This window comes from Pezoporus occidentalis, unplaced genomic scaffold (assembly GCF_034315485.1).
Source record: "Pezoporus occidentalis ecotype Australia unplaced genomic scaffold, CSIRO_AGI_Poc_V1 ctg13, whole genome shotgun sequence".
NCBI classification, from domain to species: Eukaryota; Metazoa; Chordata; class Aves; order Psittaciformes; family Psittacidae; genus Pezoporus; species Pezoporus occidentalis.
Window position 1 is genome coordinate 4,771,760 of NW_026913103.1, and position 23,917 is coordinate 4,795,676.

At 40.3% G+C, this 23,917-nt stretch overlaps 1 protein-coding gene and 1 long non-coding RNA gene across 2 annotated transcripts in view; one reads left to right on the forward strand and one right to left on the reverse strand.

The window, feature by feature from the left end:
* Positions 1–20,972, reverse strand: part of COL12A1 (collagen type XII alpha 1 chain) — a 101,762-nt gene extending 80,790 nt beyond the window's left edge. Inside the window, exons 1-12 of the mRNA XM_062608211.1 lie at positions 20,545–20,972; positions 17,853–17,960; positions 9,632–9,748; positions 8,735–8,878; positions 7,801–7,857; positions 6,858–7,121; positions 6,580–6,744; positions 5,920–6,093; positions 5,139–5,429; positions 4,336–4,938; positions 2,697–2,969; positions 161–433 (exon numbers count right to left, since the gene is read on the reverse strand). Of these exons, the coding sequence (XP_062464195.1) occupies positions 161–433; positions 2,697–2,969; positions 4,336–4,938; positions 5,139–5,429; positions 5,920–6,093; positions 6,580–6,744; positions 6,858–7,121; positions 7,801–7,857; positions 8,735–8,878; positions 9,632–9,748; positions 17,853–17,925 (2,434 nt within the window). The 5' untranslated portion in view covers positions 17,926–17,960; positions 20,545–20,972. The remainder of the gene's footprint in view (positions 1–160; positions 434–2,696; positions 2,970–4,335; positions 4,939–5,138; positions 5,430–5,919; positions 6,094–6,579; positions 6,745–6,857; positions 7,122–7,800; positions 7,858–8,734; positions 8,879–9,631; positions 9,749–17,852; positions 17,961–20,544) is intronic.
* On the forward strand, positions 17,646–23,773 carry LOC134158372 (uncharacterized). Its single transcript, XR_009962740.1, has 3 exons — positions 17,646–17,754; positions 18,084–18,215; positions 23,730–23,773. It is a non-coding gene; the product is annotated as an uncharacterized LOC134158372 (long non-coding RNA).
* The last annotated feature ends 144 nt before the right edge of the window (positions 23,774–23,917 follow it).

Below are 23,917 nucleotides of genomic sequence, written 5' to 3' on the forward strand. Positions count from 1 at the left end.
AAATTACATCTCAACTAGGCTTGAGTAATTTATAATTCCCTGTTATTATCCCTGGGATAATACATATGGCCAATGTGGGTTATTCTCTTCTCAGTATGAATATGTCAACATGCAGGGAGTTCTTCTCAAGCTTACTACATTCACAGCATTGATTATGTACCTTCATCAGTTTTTGCATATCCATTCAGAGAATTCCCAGGCCCAGACTGATATTCAGGAATAACAGATACTTCATATCTTGTATCCTGGATCAAGTTCTGCAGAATAGTTGATCGTTCATTTGCTGAGACAGTCACTTGTCTCCTTTCTCCTCCCGTAAGCGGTCTATACACAAGCCTGTACCGTAGGACATTTCCTGGCGCTGGAGTCCAGCCAACTACAAAGCTATCAGTAGTTTCATCTGTTATCCTTAAGTTTCGAGGAGCACCTTTAACTACAAAAAATATAAACATATAATTTGCAAATATTTGCTTTTAATCAAGTAGTATCTGAAATTAAATCATTCCAATCATTCTGTTAGCTTATCCACTTTATCAAAACAACAGTTTATATTGCCATCCCATTGTTTTAGTCATTTCTGAAAATTTATGGGCCAGAGTTACAACGAGCAGTGTAACAAAGCTGTCCCCAAAAGTACATTAATCTCAGTTTATACAGGCACTTCTGAAACTTAAGATAGTCTGGCTGTGTTTAGTGGTAACAGTCAAACTGAACTGTGTGGGACACTTGGAAATAACTAGTAGGGAAATATATTAACACAACAAAATATACAGGTTTCTCTGCTGTGGCCATTTGCTTCTGCATGACCTTTGTTTGCAGATAGCTGACTACACACAGACAGCTCTCTGATTTTAAAGAGATGACCAAGGGAAATGCAGCAGAGAAAAAAAAAAATCTAAACACAACAGCAATTCTATTGCTTTAAATTAAATTTTCACAATAAAAAATATATTCATTGCAATATAAATTGCATCTAGTGTTTAAAAAAGGCTTCTGATACTAATTACAAACTCAAAGACAAAAAATAGCTTGTTATCTGAGAAATTAAGGAAAAAGAGTAGTGAATCATTTAATCTAGTCTGCTCCTTGACAAAAGATACAGCAGCTCAGGTCATTTCATATGAACTCAGCGAGCACACCAAAGAATAACTTGACCCTTCCAACATCCATTAAGACCTAATGCACTGCAAGCTGCCTATCAGTATGTTGCATTGTCATTTAGGTTTTGGGGTTTTCTTGTTTACTATCTAAATTATAATTCAACTAAGACATTATATGCCAAAAGGATTGTTCTATGTTGAATTACATGCCTGTTACGAAAGGAGCAATTAATAATCATAGTTTTAAATAATCAAACTTGTTTTCTACTCAGGAGAAACACAATACCTAATTTCAAATTCTTTAAAAGCGTGAAACCAAAATTAGTTACAAAGAAAACTGTCTGGCCCAAATTGTTAGCTAGATCTGCACAGACCGCTGCTAATGTTTACATGACTGCAAAAGAACTCTTCTCAGGCATATTGGAACATCATCAGATCAAGATGCTGACAATTATTTAAGGCATAATCAGTTATAACATGGGAACACTGATTATTTTTATTAAAGCTATTCCTTCTCCTGTCCTTTAGACTCAAAAGCTACATTTTCTATCAGCCAAGATTTTGTTTTCCTAAGGGAAAGTTATGTGTGGCCAAAACATTTTGACTTGCACAGTCATGGAAACGTGCACACCAACAGTGAAACCTTTATCTTCTAAATTTAACATCCAAACTAAGCTATTTTATAAGTATGTATTTTTATCAGTCCTAAAATTAAAGAGCAATTAACAAATTTCTCTGCTCCCTTGGAACTATTTACATCACCAAAGGTCACAAATGACAGCATGGAATAATGAAAAAGAGTGGATCAATATTTTAAAAAGCACAATTTAGCCTAGACTGAGTATATAACTACTGGAATAGAAAATCAAATTTATTGTCATTGTTCTTCTTTCTTTCTTTGTTCATCATGGCAACTCTACCAAGAAGAGGTACTGCTACCATTAAATTTACAGCCTACCACTTATATTTACAGCCATTAATCACATAAACTCTCAGTGACTTCCCAATGGAAGTCTTGAATCAGTAAGAGTTATTGGATCAGACCCATGAAGTTCTGATGAAAAACAGCTGACCAAAAACTCAGCCCCCTTTAATCTTATGGTATGTAAAACAGAATTTCTATTAATATAAGTTGAATGGAGACACGGCAAATTTCATAGGTACATGCTTGACTTTAAATGTATTAAAGTCAGAGTACATTCCTGCATCAGAATCATAATTATTAAATGAAACATAATAAAGTTGGAAAGGACCTACAATCATTTAGTCCAATTTGAGTGTATATTAAGATTGATACATGTCCATGAATATATTCTTGACAACACACCATTTGAAAATAGGCCACTACAGAGAAACACAGGATCCATCCAACTTTCAGGGAAAATAAAATCTAATCTTAAAAAATTAAAGTGGGCCTATTATTGGAATTTAATATCTTTACTAAATGCATTGAGAGACAATTATGTTTATTCTCATCCCACATCCCACAGCTCCTCAGGCTTAGCTGGCTGTTCCACATACACCCGTTCTCTCAAATAAGCAAATTCTCATTTGAACATATGACTCTTCCATGTCTGAGAATAACGGGAAGCCTACCTTCTAAGGTGGTTTCCTCTCCATCCAAGGGAGGGCCGTCACCATCTTCATATTCAGAAATCACACTGACTGCATAAGTAGTTTCAGGTAGCAAGTTTGTGAGAACTGAGCTAGTACTTGAAGCTGGTACTGAAACAATAAATTCTTCTCCACCAACTGCTACTTTATATTTAATGAGATAGGACAAAACCTCAGATCCAGCTGGAGACCAACTCACTTTGAAACTGTCAGATGTTACATCAGAAAAGACCATATTCTTTGCAGGTACATAAGCTGTATGGAAATAAAATGCACAGATGAGGCATACTTGCTAGAATATTTTTAACACAAAATCTTTAAAATAAATTTAAAATTTCCCTCAATAATATGATTTATTCTAATTGAACAGATAATTTGTTGCACATGCAACTGTATTTGTTTTCTATACTTGCTTATATCCATCAAATATTATTAGGATCCTTTTTAGGTTGTCTCGCATCATACAACAATGACTAAAGGCACCAACTCAGTGATTTCTTGATAAAATTAGAAGAGTTCATCTAAAAAAAGGTACTTATGAAAACTTAAGTTAGAATCTGATTATCAAGTTGGGTTCCCCTGTGTCCCATGAACAGCAGTAACATTATACCCTCAACAGGAACTAAGACTCCTTGTTTTTTTTTTCAGATCTAGATTAGAAATAGGACAAAATAAATCCCGGTATTTTCTTCAGGAACAGAGTCAAAGGGGAAATAAGGAACTTGACATGAGGCACAAACACAAACCTGACATCCTGGGCTTGTTTTGCTTGGCCTAGTCAGACTAACAGTGGGGATGTTAAGACTGCTTGAGCCCTCTAAAACAAAGACTGCTTTGCTGGTTTGTTCCTCAAAGCTATCCTGAAACAAAAGGCTTACTTTTAAAGAGAGTGGGGTTTATCAATAGTGAGGACTATTCAGTGTTAGTGTTCTACTAAACATAAGTAGGGACACTGAGGGTGCAAGTAATCATAAGTAACTTAAGCTGACCAAAAGCTGGTCATTTACAAATCTCGTAAATATTAAACACTACACAAACTTGTCAAATTTGGATGTATGTGATGACCTTCATTTCAGTCTTTACAGTTAGATTGAGATTAACATCACCTAGCATCTGTTGTCTCAAATTGTCTTGTCTACACCCATTTCAGAGGACATACCCAAAAATTTATCAAATCACCTCTGGCGGTGTTGGTATTGCTCCACTGCCTTTGAAATTCTAAAAGACAAGCTTATACTAGCTACCTCATTTTGGACAGCTTATGAAGAGTGGCCCTAGTGAGTAACAGTTTTACTCAAGACCCTGAATGTAAAAGCATAGCACATCCACTAAGGTCATTCCAGATAGATGCACACTTTAATAGTTTTCTAAGTACCCAGGAGGAGAGGTGGAAAAAAGGTATTTCTCCAATACTTTTTTCGTCTCTCCTTTTCAATTAATTTCCTCCATTGCTTTTAACATATTGAAAATGAGAACCAAATCCCCAGTTATTAAAACTATCATTTGTATATAGAGAATTTAATCAATGGCAATACTTTAGGTAACTATAAGCACAAAACATTGGTTCAGATCTTTTTTCACTGCATTTTCTAGATTTCTCTAAGTAAGACTAGTTACTTACATTTTTTCCTTATAGCAGCCAGCTCCTGCTCAATCCGTAGGCAAACAGACTGCGTAAGTTCAAATGATATTCTTTGAAAAGCATCAAAATCTTCCACTGTGTAAACATGGGTTTCAGCAGGAGGCGATGCAATTGCTTCTAACTCTGTACGTACTGCATCCTTCACACCAACTGCAAATATTTCTACATCTGCGTCCCTCAGCTTTATTGCAGGTTCTTTAAAAGCATCTGACGATTTTCCATCAGTAATAAGAATCATGACTCTTGGCACATTTGGTCTTGATCCTTTGCTGGTAACAAATACTTTCTCCCTCACATATGTCATCGCTTTGCCTGTGTTCGTAGATCCACCTCTGTAGGGGAAGTTGTTAATAGCCTGAATTATGTCTTCCACTCTGTTGTATCTGTTCAAAGAAAACTCCATATGGGGATCTCTGCTGTACTGGACAAGACTTATCTGTACTTTTCGAGGTGATATCTCAAAGCTTTTAACTAACACTTCCAAAAAGGCTCTTACTTTAACAAAATTGGCGATACCAATGCTGTAGGAACCATCCACTAAAAACACAACATCAGCTTTTACATCCACACCACGTGAGCATTCTGCAAAGAAAAAGAATCACCACTATAAACACATATTCAATAGCCACAGCATTACATACCTGGCTGCTTATAAGGAAAATAAACCATGCTAAGTAAAGCTGGTTTTCATAAATAATAAAGGTATGACATTAAAACAAGCATCAGAGGTACAACAACCAAAAGGTTACTGTGTGAAAATAACTTAGTAGCTCCTTACTTACCCACTTGAACTTTTACTTGCTGTGTTTTTTCCATTATCGTTATTGGCTCACTGGGGGTCAGTCCTTTCATTGCATAAACATTAATTTGATATTCTGTGTCTGGAGAGAGATCTTTAACATTCAGAGCAGTAGTCTGAGGACCCACACTCAGTACATGTTGTTTTCCACCAGATATCATTGGAATGAACTGCAGCCGATAGCCAGTTATCTGGCTTGTCGATGGATCCCAAGTGATCCTAACAGATTTTGAGGAGATCTGAGTGGCCACCAGATTTGAAGGAGGCTCCACCACTGAAAGCAATCAAAATCAAACCCAAAATATTAATTACAATTATAAAAATATTTTCTTCCACATTTTTAGTTCTGGAATAAATGTAGTTATTTTTGCTTAATCTTTACTAAAAATCCCTTTCTTTTCTATTTTAAATCATAACTAAACACAACTGAATTGCAGGGAAGTCCAAATAAAAGATTTTTCCCCTTTAGTACATTTTTCCATAGAAGTGATGCCTGTGTTCAAATGGGCTGCATGAGACTTCTGATAACAGCACATCACTGCGTTGCCCTTGAAACTATGGAATATCGGAGTTATTCCAAATCTACTACATCATATTCTTCTCTCCTGTATTTAAATGCATAAAGCTGAGACCTGTTTCCCGCACTTTCTAAATGAGGCAACAGATCAAATTCCAGAAATAAAGCAAAGGAAGCAGAGATAGGCCTTTGAACGTGCATTAGAATAAACTGAGATTAATAAATACACTTGTATAAAATATCTCACCTTCTTCTCCACTAACCAGTTCACCTAGTTGCTCATCAACACCAGAGCACACTTGCAAGATAATTTCATTCTGTATATCCACAATTCCATCAAAATTAGCCACATTGAACACATGCTTCAGCGAAGGCTGAGATGCAATTAGCTTGAGTTCCTTTGCATCTGCTGCTTTGATTCCTAGAAGTTGCAATAGACAGGACCATGTTAAGTGGCCATAAAATACAGACACCTATGAATGTATTCATAAAGTAACAGAACATGATGGGGTAAAGCTGAGTTCAGTTCAGTTATCTTCTGTCATTAATAATCAAACTACAAAATAATGATTAATGCAATGAGGTGACATAATCTGCTTTTAACCTGAGAAAATAAAGTGGCATCTTCAATAAGGCTAAGGTTGAAACTATGCTTGTCAGTCATCTTATCTCCATATAGGAGCTACAGAATTACTATAAAATTAACACAACTATTCTTGTGCGTGTCTTGAGGGCACGAACGAACCGTTTCAAGGCATACATGTGGAAAGAGTGGCAGAGTGAACTTCTTGAAACAAAGAATCTGTAAAACATATAACTTATTCTTCAGAAATGTTAATCTCTCAATCAGATCTCAATCAGATCTCAATCAGGAATGCTAATTTCTCAATAGGAAAACCCAACATACCCAAAGAAAAAATTTCAACTCCTATGTTGCGAAGCTCTCTTGCAGGAATTTCAACTTCATCTTGAGCTTTTCCATCCGTAATGACAATTGCTACTTTGGGAAAGCCTTTTCTTGCTCCAGCAGACTCAGTGAAGGTGTTTTGAACCAGGTAATCAATAGCCTCACCTAAAAACACCACCATAGGTTGTGTTTTACTAGGCTTGAATGAAGCAGGATTTAAAGCAAATTTGGATTATAAAATGAAATGCTGAATAAATGTGTATGTGGGAAATCTGTACCTGTCATTGTGTTGCCACCTTTGTAAGGTATCCTTTTAATTGCATCAATAAGATCACTTCTTCTGAAATACTGATTTAAATTGAACTCTGTTCTTGTATCTGAACTGTACTGAACAACTCCAACTCTCGTCTTTTCTTCCCCAATGTCAAAAGCTGATACAAGGGCAACCATGAAGTCCAGAATATATCTGAAGTTATTTCTCCCTACACTCCATGAACCATCTACCAGGAAAACTAAATCTGTCATTGCACTTATGGAGCATTCTGGAACACACAAAAAAAAAAATCTCTTAGCAAATTAGCAATTGCATTCTTACAAATCAGTGAGAAATGTATGACAGAAACTTAGTAGGTAAAAGACAAACCAAACAGATTAACAGACTGACATTCTTATCTGGAGTATTTTACTTGGGGAAGCATTAGTAACATAAGTGAACACCCATACAAACCTTCTACCTGCCATCACCAAAAGGGAACTGTCACCTAGATATTCAGTTTTGAGACACTTCTCAGGCTATTTCACAAGATCTGTTATTCCATGCCAGATGAAAACTCACATACAAAAATTTTTGCAACACTTTGATGTTACAGGAACATTTCCTTTTGTACCACTTCTGTTTTGTATCTTTTTCTCCCCATAAAAGCTGCACAGGTTCCTCTGCAATGTCTTTTATCCACAACACAATGTCTTCTGTTAGTAGGACTAAGACATTCATAGACTTCCTCAGGTTAGTTGCATAAAATTCCTAGTTTCATTATCAACTGCACCTTAGGCAGCTATAAATCCCTTCCGCCCTAGTCCCTTCCCAAGTTTTCTTAGTTCTGGACAATTTACATGTTAATTTCATTGCTAGGTAACAGAGGAACACAGTTTAACTTTATAGTGCCCTAGAGCTAGACCTTATCTCTGAAGTTAGATAAGTTGAAAGACAAAACACCTTACTTTGTAATTGAGCCTCAACCTTCTTTTCCTCTGGTAGCCCTGGACCACCTGTTTGAACTGCACAAAGCATAACATAAAGAGAATCAATGGAGGAAGTCAGGTTAAACTTGTAAACATCAAAGAAAAGCGTGTAGGGAAATAGAGACACAAATCTGACAAGCCTCAGAACATGAAAATATACATGCAAGTCATGTATACATCACCTGTACTTACAGGTTTGACAACATAGCATTCAGGTCAACGAAAAGTACAGAAAATGCAAAAAGAATCCTCTGAATTTGTACATCTCGTAATTTCCTGAAAACTAACTGCAACATCCCTGGATGAAATACCACTATTACCTCTCTCTAACACATAGAGGAACTCATCATAAGTAGTTCTCCCATGGTTGTTTGGGAAGCCTGGCGTATGTGACAAATGTGTCACAGATGATAGTCCGATGTGCTTAATGTTTTTTTTATTTAATTGGATTTATTTTATTCTTTATTTATTAAATATAAATTATAAAAAATTGAGTTCCATATTTTACCACCATATAAATCTACTGAGTCACATTTTATTGTTTGATGAAAGTTTTTTTTTCCTCACACACAGGAAGCCAGTCGGATACATTTGTTACTGAGCTCAATAACAGCCTTCCCCTTGACTTCAGCACATGCAGTTTATAGGAAGTAGGTTTACCTCAAAAGAGCCAGTGGCCTCCTGCAAAGAATTCTGTCAGGTGGTCAGACATGATATACCCATGTTAGTCTCCTCTTATCACTTGCAAATTACCTCTGCTTCTACTGGGAATTATTCTTAAATGAAAAAGGCTGTTCAGACAGCTACATCTGATCAGAGTTTAGGTATGTGGCAATTTTGTTGAGGAACTGAAACAAAGCCATATTTTGTCCATGATCACTCCTTTATATTCCTTGGTATTGCATGTACTTACTTGTCAGTTGGCCAAAAACAGGTAGACTCTCCTCTCTTTCATCATATGAAGCTATTGATACAACATATTCTATATCAGGTATAAGATCTGATAAGACAGTTTGGGTAGTGCTAGGTGAAAGAGTAAATTCTTTAGTAGGCCCATCTGCAATAAATATAAAAAACAGTTAATGCAGCCTTTAAATCTATTAATATCAATGACAGTTAATCATTAGGAAAAAAAAAATATGCAACAGAGAATAATCTCTCTAAAATCCAATGATAATTTCAGAATGACATACTTTCTTTTTTCCTGAATTATGAATTTTGAAACATGAAACTTCAAACTAATCTATTCTCAATAGTGATCAAAATTACTGAAGTGTTTAATGAATTGCAGGAAATTTTAAACTTAAAAAGCACATACAAAATGTACTATATCTAACGAGTCATGGTTCAGTTCTGATTCAATATCACATTTACACTGATTATTTCTCAAAGAGAAATAGAATAATGGATGTCTTACACAGAATTATCAGGAAGTTATATGACATCACTGGATAGTTACCTGACACATGCAATATCTCTCAGGAGAAGGATTTGAATGAAGTACAATGCAATTCCCTAGCTAAGGTAAAAGCATAGAAGAGTAGCAGAATGATAACTCTACCTTCTTTTTTGCTCCTCACAAAGGAAAGGTATCCAAAACTTACTACCTGCAGTCTCAAAGGGTAAATGCTATGATAAGAAAAAATCTAACTTGGAATAATCACTGCTTCTTCCTGTATGCCCTTTGTTGTTACCCAGACTTGATCAGAAACTTCACAAAGACATTAATAGCCACTAAGTTAGATATAAGTGAAAATAAGCCCAAGTTTTCAAAAAATGTAATGACATAATGAAATTTTACAGAACTCACCATTTGTTGGAACCACAGTTATCCTGTAACCCACTATTGCATCTGGTGGCCTTTTCCATGACATTTGAACATTACGTTCATCTATAATTGTAAAATTCAAGTCTGATGGTGGATTAACTGCAAAAGATTTACACCAGGTGGATGTTTAACAGTTTGAACAAGCTTTGGAAAATGAATAAATAAAATAATTTTAGCAAAGCTTACTAAAATTGTCTTTGCATAAATTTGTTTCCAACAAATATAAAGATATGTTGTTGGAAAAAGAGTAAAATTAAAAGCTCACAAGATATGACAAAACATCGAAGAGTATACGCATTACAGAGGACAGCACAGAACTTATGTTTCTTGAGTTGCCAAGACATTCAAGAATGGCCAGCAAAATCAAGCACAATAGAAAACACATTTGGATACATGTACAATGAGTTCACAGATAATCACCACATATGCAAACATTTCACATAACAATTAAAGGAAATTTTTTTACATGCTGGGTGCAATCCGTATAAGCATGCCAAATCATAACCTGCTTACAATATCATGAGATCATTTAGGACATTGAGAACACAGTACTCTTCTTAATGAGACATCAAAGAATTGATCAGCTTTTTAATATACTCTCTGCATTGTTGTATTTCTTATCAATTTCATTGAATCTAGGAACTTGGCAGAGAAAAAAGTATTTTTAAGAATACAGGAAAATATTACGCATTTAATATTCAGTAAAACAATTTATCTTAGGGTCTAGCTCAAATAAACATCTAAAATGTATATCAGTAATAATGATATACTGATGTGTCATTTTATTCCAAATATGGAGAGCTCCACCCCTGTGTTCCTACAAGCCATGATACTTTGCATATGGCTGCGAAGGATTCAGGAACTAAGGGGATAATGAATGGGACTTGTATTGTTTGCAATTTGCTGAAATATTTGAGCTGATGTAAAAGTTCACAAAAATGAGGTTCTACCTGTTTACACCAGATTGATGTACAATTTCAAAGGTGTAAACTGTTGTTTTCATGTTCCCTTTGAAGCAGGTGTACCCATACTAGTAGTGGCATTTTAACACAAAATGCCAGTATGGTTCCAAACAACATAATGGTTAATTATGAAAAGACAACATCAAAGTATATTTATGGACATTTATTTTACAGAATTTATAGAAAACAGCAAAGAGGGCACCAATGATCTGAACAAATGACTGCAAATAAAACTTGAAGGAGCTGATGACAGAAGTAACTGAACAGTAACAGAAAGAAATAGTTTTCATACGCTATATTGCAGCACCATGCATATGTAAATGAAATGTTGATTATTATTTTTTTTAGCTTCCCACAATGGACAAAAGCCTCCATGTACAAGGTTCATTACACAAAGACGTTTCATAAATATTTTATAATGATATTCTCTTTGTAAATTTGGCATGCTTATTCATGCAGTATTTTACTGACTCACTGTCAGTGCATGGCAGGTGTACTACATATTATTGTTTAAATAGGTCTACAAAGTAAGATTAGATTCAGCCATACTTTCCTTAACTACTTGTAAGACAATTTTGCAGGCGTTTTTAATAGACAGATCTTCTCTGTTTCATGGAAGACCTCCATCATGTGCCAGATTTTGTTTCAGGTTTTAATATAAAGAGCATATAAAGAAATAAATGCTAGAACGTATACTTAGGAAAAGACACTGTCCAATTGCAAAAAACCTGGCAACCAATTGTGTAGGCATCTTTTTTTCCTTTTAATTTCCTGTCATTTCCAACCATAGGATAATATGGCTTTGTAATACTGATACTATAGATAAGCTAGTACTGAAGTAAATGTTATTTTTCCTATTGTCCATACACAGGCAGTGAGATTAGACCATTAACCTGCATGCATAGTTTACTCATCATTCTGTTTGAGTATCACAATGCTAGAGACAGCACGATAGTTACTTAGTATGAAAATCATGCAACACATGTTAATAGTAAAACACACTTAGGTGATAAGAATATCATTATAAAATATTGTTTCAGTAGCAATGGCTCAGGACAAATTTAATGCAAAGGCAGAGACAACTGACCTGAGCATGCTTTTAAAAAAAAATTCAGTACATGGAAAAAATAGCACCACCAACCTTGCAAGTAAATTGGCATGTTGCAGCAGAGACTTTAGGCTTTAACTGCTGAAGGACAGCAGCAGCCCAACTTGTTGATATCCAAATGACCGGATTCCAGATAAACTGAAAAAATTGACTGTGAGGAAAAGTCTTTAATATCTGATAGGAATTTAATCCATTTTATGAAAATTCAGATGTGGATCTTGGAAGGCAACCGGAGTAGTACACTGATACAGAAGCGATGCATCCATTCATCCAGGCGTTCACAGCCTTTTAGAACAATGGCATTGCAGGGGACCTCAGAAAGTCCCCTCATCCATCCCACAGCCAAGATATGATCAGCCACCTCATGTCACCGACATGTTTGCTCAGATCATTCTTAAAGAAATTACTCCACAGAAATTACTCCAATGCCTCACTGTCTTTCTCATCATAAAGTTATTCCCAAAACCTAACCCCGGTCTTCTTTGCTGCAGTTTAAATGTATTCATTCTCAACCTGTGGCTGACTTATGAAACTCAGTCACTGAACACTTCTCCCTTTGAAATCCAGAAAGGAACTTTGCCTAGGTTAAAAAATAAATAAAAAACAGTTTGGATCCAATGTTGTCAAAATATCTTCCAGATGGCCTGTAAGGGTTTGATACTCAAACAACCTCCAGAACATCACATAGGTCAGATTTCACCCATATGAAACCAGCTGCGGGGTGAACACCAAACCAGGGTCATATGATTTAAAGCAGTAAGTTGATCTGAAGTACAACAAAACATTTAGATGATAAGAAAACTTATTGCAACAATCAAACAGAGCAACTGTTACTTCACTGTGTTAAAATTCTTCTTCCAGAATGGAATTCAACAGTGGAAAAATAATAAATCTGTAATACAGAATCAGACCAGACTTCTAGGAAGAAAATGCCCCTGGCTGTGGTGGGAGTTTGTCCCATTACAGGGACAAATCTTAAAACTGCACCCTAAAAAGGCTTATGTGTGAGCACAGCTTTACTCAAGCAAGCAGTCTTGATGTCATGCTGTTTGCATAAGTGAAGTTGCACCTGTGTTTACAGTGTATTGACACCACTGATCAACCTGATCCTGTGTCCATCAAAATCCATGCCAAGCCTCTCACTGACTTGTCAAGGTAGAGGACCATGATCGTAACATGTAATGGTGTTACAGTATTGCCTTCATACAGTGATTCCACTGCTGATGCAGAGAAATGTAGGGCTCCCCTACAGGTTTTTAGCATATTAAAAAAGTATCTTGCTGTATGACAGTAATGTTTACAGTGTCAATTTCCAACACTCTTAGAACTATGATAACTTCCTCAATTGGATATCCTATCTTATACACCACAACAGTAAAGAAAATAAACAAACAAAAAAATATCAAACATAACATACTTAATTCATTGCCGCTCCTGGTATTATATACATGTATAATAACAGTATCTTTTCTCAAACTGAAAATATAGAGCAAGGCATCTTCCTCATGCTATGTATGTCTTATACTAGCTTGTATACAATACAAACCTAATCTACAGATTTTTACAGTTAGTATAATGTGACTGCCAGAGGATCCTAATTAATATCTTCGTAAGAGAAAGTAAAATATAATCAGAAGATCAAGCAATTTAAATATACAAGTCTATAAACAGACTTCAAAGTGGTGTAACTGGGAGGAGCTACCATCAACAATCCCTATGTGAAAAAAAGTCTGTAATTCCATCACTGGAAAAGACTCCTTAAAATTAGCATGTGAAATAATATGTTAGCCCATGTTAACATAACATACAGGCCACGGAAGCTACACAACAATCTCAGCCTTGCTCTCACTAAGATAAGCCCTGCTGAGGCTGGAAGAAGCCAAAGACCTTATATATTATTTAATAAATATTATTTAATAAATAGCATGGATTTGACACAAGTAACTAGATCAAACCCTCAGCAAGCTGCTTTAAAGCCAATGCTGCCAAACTGATTAGGAAAAAGAATGAGCTATTGCCTAGGTACTTAGTCAAGGACAGACTCTCAGCCTTGTTAGATATTCATTGCAATCACAACACAGCAGCACTGTCACCTCTATGTTTGCATTTTTTAATTTTATACATGTATATGAAATTTTGTCATATAGCTCATAAGTGTATTTTGAAAAAAATCATTTAAATATATGTGTTTCTAACTATATTTACATAACTAAACATAACTGCATTCATACACACAAACCGCATGCAAAAATATATACCAACTTTTATGCACACTGTGCATATGTAGGTATGTGCGTGTGTGTGCATGTGTGTGTCTAAACATACACACATGTAAACTTTTCTTCTAACTAGCAGTAGGAAAAACAAGGACCTATAGTCACCCTTATGTATATACAGATTTCAATTTCACACATCAATCTATGTGATTCTCTCCTTGGGAACTTGGAAATCAACAACTACTTTCTCAAAAGATAGAAATCAGACATCAAAAGGTAACAAAATAATGGTGCCACCAACCAGTCCCAAAGCAAATAGGTAGTTAACTTCAAAAGTTTCAGCTATCCTGGATCATCTCTAAACCATTCAGTCAATGAAAATTAATGTACTCAACACAAGCTTTGTTACATGAGAAACTTTTTCTCATTTAACAATGGGAACCTTTGTTACATTGAAAAGTCAGCACCTTCACAGCCTCAGTGGGGTTACACAGAACCAACGATTTCCTCATTCCTTGCCTTTTAAAATCCCATTAATGGGAAATGCAAGGTACTACACAAGCCACAACATCATCACAGCATTACCTTGAGATTATAACGAACAGGCTATTCACATACTAATCTACCTGGCTTAACTATGACTAAAATAATGAAAAGAAATCTTATCTAGTGAAAGGACATAGATTTTCCCCTGGCTTTTGTGAACACAGATGGAAAAAATAATGCGACAGAAAGAAAATTTGACATGAGGACATACAGGGAATGCACTGGAGCATTATGGTGTAGGACTAAAAAGGCAAAAAACACTTTAAACACAGCATAAAATATAGCATCATACACAAGAAGTTTAAGCTCAGAGATGTCAAGGATTGCAAAATAAAACAAGAAGAATTTCACTGTAAAAGAGCAAAAATGCTGAGCATGAAAACAGATTTGCTTCCCTGTGGGCAGGGTAAACAAACAGCTTCCCCAGTGAAATGCCATGAATGCATTTAGGCTGTATGTTGTTTTTACATCCTCTACTGCTACAGTGATTGTCCAGCTAGAAACCCCTGTGTTGCTGTGTAAAAAGCTCTGACACCATTACTGTAGCTCATTGCCTTGCCAACAGCAACAGAGCACAGCTCTCATGAAGTACTCACAGAGCAGCTGTGATGCTGATGAAGAAACAGTTTCATCCTGGAAGATTTAGGAATCTATGAACAGCAGTATCAGATAAACACCAGATCTACCCCAGGATAGACCGAAAAATGAAAGCTGAAGGAAGACAGAAAAATAGAACTAACATTTTCCTTCCCTCTGCTTTCACTCCTTCTTCCCACCCTATATCAACAATCTTTACCACATCAAAAGGCCCTCTGCCTTATCTCCTCTCACTTTTTCATCCTACCAAATGTCTGCCCACACCCTAGGGAAAGAAAATTCAAACTGCATCTCTTGTGAACACCATAGGGAAAGTCAAAGGAACAAAATGAGAGAGAAGTGGAGGGGACAGCAAGACGGAGAGGGGGAGAGAGGGAGAGAAAACTTACTGGTGGGATAGAGATTTGCTATAATGTAATCTGAACATTGGCAATACAGACTAAAGGACAAATGTCCGCAGAAGAACGTCAGTTCAGCAGACAGCATTTAAGCTGTAATGATACCAGAACTAAACTAAATAATATATAACATGCAGTTTACAAGTTGATGTAAAATTGAAGTACAAAATTAAAACTCTGCAGGAGAACGACCAGTATGATGCAAACAAAAAACACACTGCAAAAAACTCTTTACAAAAGCAATTTCCACCAGAGTAAGTCCTAAGCTACTCCTAGCTTTGAATTTCCATTTTCAGCACCACTATTTCTCACTGCACTTCCTGATCAAGACATTTTTCTGTTCTTACTTCAAGATTCTGAAGCTGGAAGAAGTTTCTCATAAAAAAAACGATCACTGTGAACTAGATATTTTACTTAATAGACAGTTCTGAACGCAGAGTAATGCAGGCCCTATCCAGGAGCGCTCTACAACTCACAAGACCAGTTGTATTTACTAATGGCACATCCTTCAACCTCAGAGCTAAAGCTTGGCCATCTTGTCTGGAAATGCATCTATTTTTGACATTATTAAATAACAGTGTGCTTCTCCAAATACATTTTTGTAGCTTCATTAACAGTACTCAAGCTATGACTGGTTTAGTCAACACTATAGCTAAATAAAACACCTTCACTTACATTTTGAAATAACCTACCCCACACACCTGCACCCCCTGGTGCAGAACAACAGCAAAATTACTCCAGTTCAGAGTGAGCTCCCTCCTAACATGGGGAAATACATACAAATACATCCACTCCCTTCCTCCATCAAAACTGTCCATTGCTTTCTCTGGCATGGCAGTCCTGCAAATGCAACTCTGAGATGAATTCAAATGACCTTTTTTGGTTCCTCAGCCAACAATAATGCAGCTCAAGAGGGAGGCAGCAAGCTGATTCTCTCCTAGGGTGACCAGATGCTGCACTGCTGGCAGAAATGTCATCTTTTTCCAGAAAGCCACTGTACTTTACATCTGCATGCCCCAAGCAAGTACCACTGTTGGGGGAGCAAATGCCCCAGAGACATCTCTGACACACCATGCTTTTAGAAGCCATCAGCCAAAGTGACCAAATCCAGACACAGAAGCTTAACACAGGCCACAATCAGAGAATTTGTTCTGGTTCAATACAGAAAGAGAAGGAAGGGGGAAAAATTATCAGCTGGCTGGATTCTGTTTTTTTTCCCAGTAAATCCCAGGGAGTTCACAGCCAGTGATTCTGTTCACCCTATGATGGTCACATCCCGAAGGTCAAGCAAGTCATTTCAGCACAGGATGTTCAGCATCTCTATTTCTCCTGGCAGCCACTGCCGGCAGAAACACTGTTACTATGACCAAATACAGGCAGCTCACACAAATGGTGACTGGGGAGGTTGTCAGCACACATGCTGTTAATCCACTGGGAAGGCAAACGCACCAGGGCCAGGCCATTTTGAGCCATGCTGTAGTGAGTGTAGTGTCCCTGATGGGTCTCCCCAGACCCATGGTGGGTCTCTGCAGCCAGAGGCAGGACTCTGCCATGGGCTGACAAAGACCTCAACCTCCAGAGACTGAAAAGAGGAGAAGGAGGAGGAGAAGGAGAAAGAGAAGAGGAAAGGCCTCGTTGTGGGTGATGGCACCACATACATGCCAAAGCCTTGAGGCCCTGACTGCTACAGCAAGGCCTGGCCCAGGCACAGGCACAGCCACCCTGCAGTGGTGCCCAGGCCATATGCCATGGTGGTGGCAGTCCCCCTAATCAAAACCAACATGGAGGCCAAACCACCCCAAGGGAGGGTCCAGCTACCCCAGGGCTCAGCAGGGGGTCGCCCTGCCAAGCTGGGGAGGCTGGTGAGCCAGCAGGCCAGCAGGGCAGGGGTTCCAACCAGGACAAAACACACAGGCGCAGAGAGCCAGACTCTGTTGGAGTATTTTATTTCAAAGCTGTGGGTTGTTGGGTGGTGAGTTTTCCGTTTCCTCTCTCAACATAACTAAATGAGACTACAGCACAGAGCCTGGCCATTCTCTATCCGTCATAGGGGCAGCACCAGAGGCCCCGGCGGTGCCAAGCTGTCCACTGGCAGTGGGCTCCTCGGGCAAGGCACCGAGGTGGCCCATATCCTGTCTGTGAGGTGGTGTGGACAGCACACCAGAGAGACAGAGAGGGAGCTACCATCCGGCTGACTAGCCGGGAGAAACAGAGCACAGAAGGAGCTGGGCAAGGAAGAAGAGGCATTTCTCTGAAGGAGAGAAAGAGAGAATGCAAGGTAGTTACACTCAAAAACAGAGAGAGAGCCCGTAGCTCAAAGGCTGGGTGGGAGGTTTGCTGGTCAGCAGGGCACTGGGGGCAAGGGGGGGAGGTTACCTTCAGCCTCGATGGAGGAGAGGAGGGCGGCTGCACACAGAGCAGCGACTGCTGAGCAGAGCGCTGTCTTCATTTCTGCCCTTTCAGATCACAACAACATGAATGAATCTGCAGCGATAGGGGGGAGAAAGGAGAAGGAAATGATACGCGTGGATTAGAGGATTGTGTGGGTGTATTCATGAGACATAAAAAAGACAAACCACGGATTTTACTTTGTTCCCTTATCCCCAGCCCCACCCACAGGACCAGGTTGAAACCTCTAGACTTGAAAGCTCTCCAAGACGATGACAGATCTGCATGACTAACTGGAGAGTCTCGTCTCGCAATAATGTGCCTTTTGTTGCTGAACCCTTTCCAGTCTTAGTGAGCACACACGGCTTTAACCTAGTTGGGGTTAATTTGATCAGGGAAGCGCAATGAAGATCCATGCCTCTGCACAGGCAGGAGCCAGGAGGGAGCTCCATGACTTCATCGCTGAGTGAGATGATAGCTAATTCAGAGGTCATTCCTGCCTTGGATCAACTAAATGCCTCTTTCAGCTGGAGATTTTATTCGGCTCCTTTTTCATAACTGTTGAAGCACTTACTTAGCTGTGTTTTAGTGCCCTCAAGGCAGTTTGGAAACTAATAAAACTTTTTTTGAGGGGTTCTGCTCACAAATATGCTATTCATTTCTTGGTCTGAAATAGATTATACAGAAGTGTGTGCAATACACAACTGAAACCTGACAACTGTCTAGCCACAATGTTTCAACATCTGATAATTCATTTACATGTCCTGAGAGAAAATAGATTTAAAATACACTATAAAAAGCAGACAGGTGAAAGAGTCTTGCCATCACTATGGGTTGTCTAGCAAAAATGGTGGGATTAGGCCAAATTAGTGGTTCCCAATTGTAAGCATCTCTACCTGCATAACTGTACGCTCTAGGTCACCTCAAATTACTCCCATATTACCCCAGTAAAACTTCCAGATTATTTCCTTGTCTAAGTAAAGGTTAATAAAAACAGTCCTCATCACATATGCATATAAGTGTTTATGAAGTTTGGGTTTTTCTGTTGTGGAAAGTAGGGGAGGGGTAATTTATTTGAATAAGGTCCATAAATGCATCACATATCATAATTAGGCTGGAGGAAAGAGAATTCCAAAAGCAATTAGGCAACAGATTTTATCAGGAAGGTGCCAAGAGCGAAACAAGAGCAACATACATAAATCATTAGTCTGCAGAAACAGCTGAAGGGGGAAATAATATCCTTCTGCCATCTAGAGAACTAACCAGCAAGGCACATTTAGTGAGGAGATGCTATGGAGATCTAAGAATTTCTCAGTTACTGACACTGAACTTTCTGCCAGGCAGCTGCATGTACTTGCCTAAGCCAAATGCCTGTGCTGCAGATAAAAACACCAAGAGCCTGAAGAAAAACTAAGCAATGGTTTCAGTCCAATGATACTTCCAGTGGCTAAACAGAAGAGTAATATTAATGTTAACAATTCCCTGACACTAACACAAGAAATACCACGGTTAGCATTAAATTATACCGAAAGCTCCAAAATCGTATCGCTGTCCTGTGTGGGAAAAAGGCGTCCCTGAGCACACCTACTGTGCTCTACAGCGAGTTTAAGGATTGCCTAAACTCAACGTAAACTGACTTTTGTCATGGAAATGTCGTGTGGGCTTGGAGTGCCATCTTTTGATCCTTTTGAAGAGCAACAGAAATTAATCAGCTCATAAAGGCATCTAAAAGTTGACTGTTGCTGCAGGTCTGCCATTTCCGATACGTATTTTTCTGTCAAAATATAAAACATCTCAGCCAAAGCATTAATTTGCCCACCTAGGAACACTCTGTTTTCATCTCACAAACTTAGGAGTGCAGAAGCCTGGATGCGGCGGAGGGAAGGTCCTCTCTCTGGCTCATCAGGGACACAAGCAGACTGTGTCAGGACTAAAGGTTTTCTCAATGATCTTTAGAAACCACTTCTAAACAAAAAATAATCATAACAACAACAACAAAAAAAAAAAAAAAAACATGGTCTTTCACCAATGCCAGACCAACCTCACACTAATTCGACCTACAAAAGCATAGCCAAAGCATTTCCAAACCGCACAGCGCACAACGCTTACCTCTTTCAAGAAGAAAAAGTAACGTAAACGAAAACGACACAGGAAAAACAAAAACAATACAATAACTAAAAAACACTACCTATCAAAGGCATTAAAAAAACACCTTGGAAAGAGGAGAAAGCATCACCGGCAGCTGTAAACACAAGGGACGGAAGCGAGAGCTCCTGCCAAAGCCGCAGTAGTAGCTTGCCTGCAGGCTCGCCGGGAGCTGACACCAGGCTCCGCCTGGAGCTTCCTACCGGAGGGAGCCACCGCGGCCGGGACACCGCCACCGCAGGGCTCCCCAGTGCCCTGCCGGGGCCTTGATAGCCAGCAGCCCCTCGGGGCGCTCCTCTCTGCGCTTCTCCTCCACCTCGCCGGCCACACGCCCGCAAGCCGGCGCTGGCATGCCCAGCCCGCACACGCAGAGACACAGAGACGCTCTTTCCACCTTTCTGTGCCAGCCTTCAGCCCGCACTGCCAACCTCAGCCATAAAGCTTATAAGGAGCTGTGTGCGTGGTGGGTACGTGCAGGCAGAGGGGGATGGCCGAGGGGAGGGCAGGGGGTCCCCGCTCCTGCGCGGGCACAGACCTTCTGGGGCGGCTGCAGGGGGCCGGAGCCGGTGGCAGGGCAGCTCCTCTGGCGGTGCCTGCAGCAGCAGCAGCCGTCGGGCCTGGATAAAGGGAGAAGAAAGGATGAAGCGCCGGAGGCACCTTGTGGAGGGAGCAGCACGTAGCAGCGACGGCGAAGGAGGAGGAGAAGCAGCGGCAATAGCTGAGCACAGAGGAGGCGCCTGGATTGCTGTAGCTCCCGTTGCGAGGGGTCTGTCTGGGAAGACTTGCCTTCTCCAAGTGGGAAGAACCTCTTCTCAATCTGCTACTTAATAGAGGGCTGTTCCCAACTCTCAATTTACCCTCGTAAGCGGTTACGAAACTGCAGGGAAGGTGGACTGCTGCCACCGGGTGATATATGCGCTGCTCTGCTCCAGCAAGGAAGGGGATCCACTTCTGGAAACTGGCGCATACCTCCGCGCATTCCTGCGGCATGAGGCGGGCGGCCGCAGCGGCAACGCGCCCGGAGGCAGGGGCCCGGCCCGCTGCCCCCTCCCTTCTTCTCTCCCGCCTCGGCTTCCCAAAGGCGGGGGACACGGGAGGGCGTTGGAAAAACTGAGTCTCTGGGTATGGCTTCGAGGGACGGCGGCGCAGAAGGTGTACCCGAGCGGGGGTTTCCACGTAGTCCCCGTGTTTCCCCCCTCGCTGACTCCCTCCCCGGGGCCGTTCCCCCGGACAGCCGTGCAGCTAAGCGCGGGTAGCGCCGGTGCTGCGGCAGGCAGCCTTGGGGCAAAAAGAACGTAGTCATTTTGACACAGTTCAGGTGCGTCTGGCCTTTATCCTGTGCCTCCTACCTAAGTTAAACCACCCCCCTCAGCGTATAGGTGTGTCGCTTTAGCACCGCCGGTAGCGGAGCAGTTGCGGCTCCCCGGGCCAGAGGAGACGGGGTGTAAGGCCCCCACAGCCTTCTCCTTTGCACCCTGCGGACAAACCCACGCCCGTGCCCCCTGCCTGAAACTGTATGCTTCCAAAAGAAACTGCACCCTCCAAATCCGGGCAGCCTGTTTGGCGAGAGGCTCCCCGAGGGTTTCCCCTCGCTTGTTCCCGGGAGCCTGCCCGCGGCGTCCGGCGCGGTCTGGCATCTGCAGCGCGCCGTGCCCGACGATGACACGGCAGGACACACGGTCCCCTGACGGTCGCTCCGCCGGAGCCAGACAGGGCTTCCAGGGAGCTCCGAGCCCTAAGGGTCTGCTCCCGCACCCGTGAGGAACGGCATCCCCCGTAACGCTCTCAGAATAGGCTCCTCCGGGACCCCTTCGCGCTAAAGCACGGAGTGTCACCGTCCCCGCGGAGCGGGTCGGCACAGTCGGGATGGGGAGAAGAGTTAGTCTTGGAGCGGATTGCAGGGGGAGCCGCTGCGGTACCTCACGGCTCCGCCGCCGGGCCATTCGCGGTGCAGGGCCGCCCTCCGGCGGCGACGAAGGGCACTAGCTGCGTCCCGCCCTTCCCGGGCAGAGGCTTCCCCGGGTCACTGGCGTTAGAAAACAGTTTACGAGAGGAAGGGGCGGCAAGGAAAACAAAACCGGGAAGGCCGGGGAGGGGGCAACACCGGACAAACTCCCAGCCCCTGTTTGGAGAGGTCGATAAGATTTCAGGGTCGTGTTGGTCCCGTGTCAGCTTCAAGCACAGACGTGAGTTGCAGAGCAAGTAGGGCAAGTTTCAGCCTGGGTGGAAGGGCTAGACAGTGGGGATTGATAGTTTATCGGGACAGTTTTTCACAGGATTGGGAGATTAAGGACATGTCAAGGGGAGGACTTGTCTCCCCTGAGCTGAATAAGGTGGTCCTTTTCTGTACCAAGCCAGTCATCTGCATGAGAACCCAAAAGCTGGAAAGTATCCGCCAGAAGCCATGCACTGGCATTTCCAGACACTTTGGAAGCGAGTCAGCTACTCTCGGGGACATGCCACAGCTTCAGCTGTCTGGTATTGATAAAATGCACTTTCCAGAAGCAGCATCTCATTCGCTGATAAACTTTCAAATACTCTTGACCTATTAACATCCTTGCCCAGCTGTTGAGTTGGAATTTCTCTTTTGGCATTTCGGCATGAGGAATTTAATTTCTTCCTATCCAAATTTCATACATAAAAGCATTATTTCTAAGAAAGAATACTATTTTAATTTTCAATTTAATTTCCTGAATGAAACCACCAAGAACACCAATATAAATGTGGCGTGAACAATAATTTCCGAAGAATGGACGTAAAGGGTTACAATGAAATATCCTTCCATATATCCTAACTTAACTAATACAAGTTAGGTATTTTTTTACAATGTACTGTGGAGTTTTTCATTGTAGGATATCTGAGATTCTATGTCAATAGTTAACATCAATGCAAATAACGAGTAAAAGAAAATATGTAGTATTATATTTAAAAGATAAATCACACAGAACAATTATTTTAAAATCTTTAAATAATTTGCTACAAATCTACAACTGTATTTATATGAGCAGAGACTTTGAAACCAATGGGTCTGTCAGAGGTGTGATAATCTCATACAGCCTCCCTCACAGACTGAGAGCTGCTGAGGGGACCATCTCCCATTCCTCTCAGCTGCCCAGCTATGTTTAATGTCCCTGTGTGAATTAAGACTTAGAGCTGGCAAGAACAAATAATGCATTGGCTCCAAGGGCAGCAGGATTTCATTCTTGTCTTTAACTCTTTGTTCTAACTATTCTAACTATATTTATCCTAAGGTCTTTTCCATGTAAAATACATCAGTGAATTGCATTTAGAGTGTGTCCTTCCATACGTCAACATAATTAAATGGGTTGTTTTCAATCAGCTCTGTTGCTATGTACATTCATAGTCTGAGTACATAGTATGTGATGCAGAAGGCATTTCTGAAATGCATAAACATTTACTAACACTCTCCTGTCTGCTTGTTTCTTAGACAAGTGTTAAACACATTAAGACCGTGCACTCCGACTCTGCAATTTTCTTTGCTATCTAAGCTGAATAAATTGAAACAGTGACAAATTTAACTACAAAAATCAAGATTTGAATTAATAGTTATGCTTGTAATAATACTGGCCATTTCCGGTATAGGTATGTGATATTAGTATTGCAGGTAACCTGGAATGTCTTAGAAATTTTGAGCTGGTTTGGGGTCTAGAGTAATTCAAGCTACTTTGTGTTTCTGGCATCTTTTTTTTGTTTCCTCAGGCTGCATTGCCAGGACAGAATAAAATAGGACATTCCGCATTTCAGCACGCTAAACCTTGAATATCATTTCCATTATCTTAGCACAGTCATTTAGGAGGCCCATTCATTCCTTACAACACAAAGGACAGCTTTCCAATGTATTTTATATATTCCCTATTAAATCAGTCATAGAGTTAATGTTGCACAGT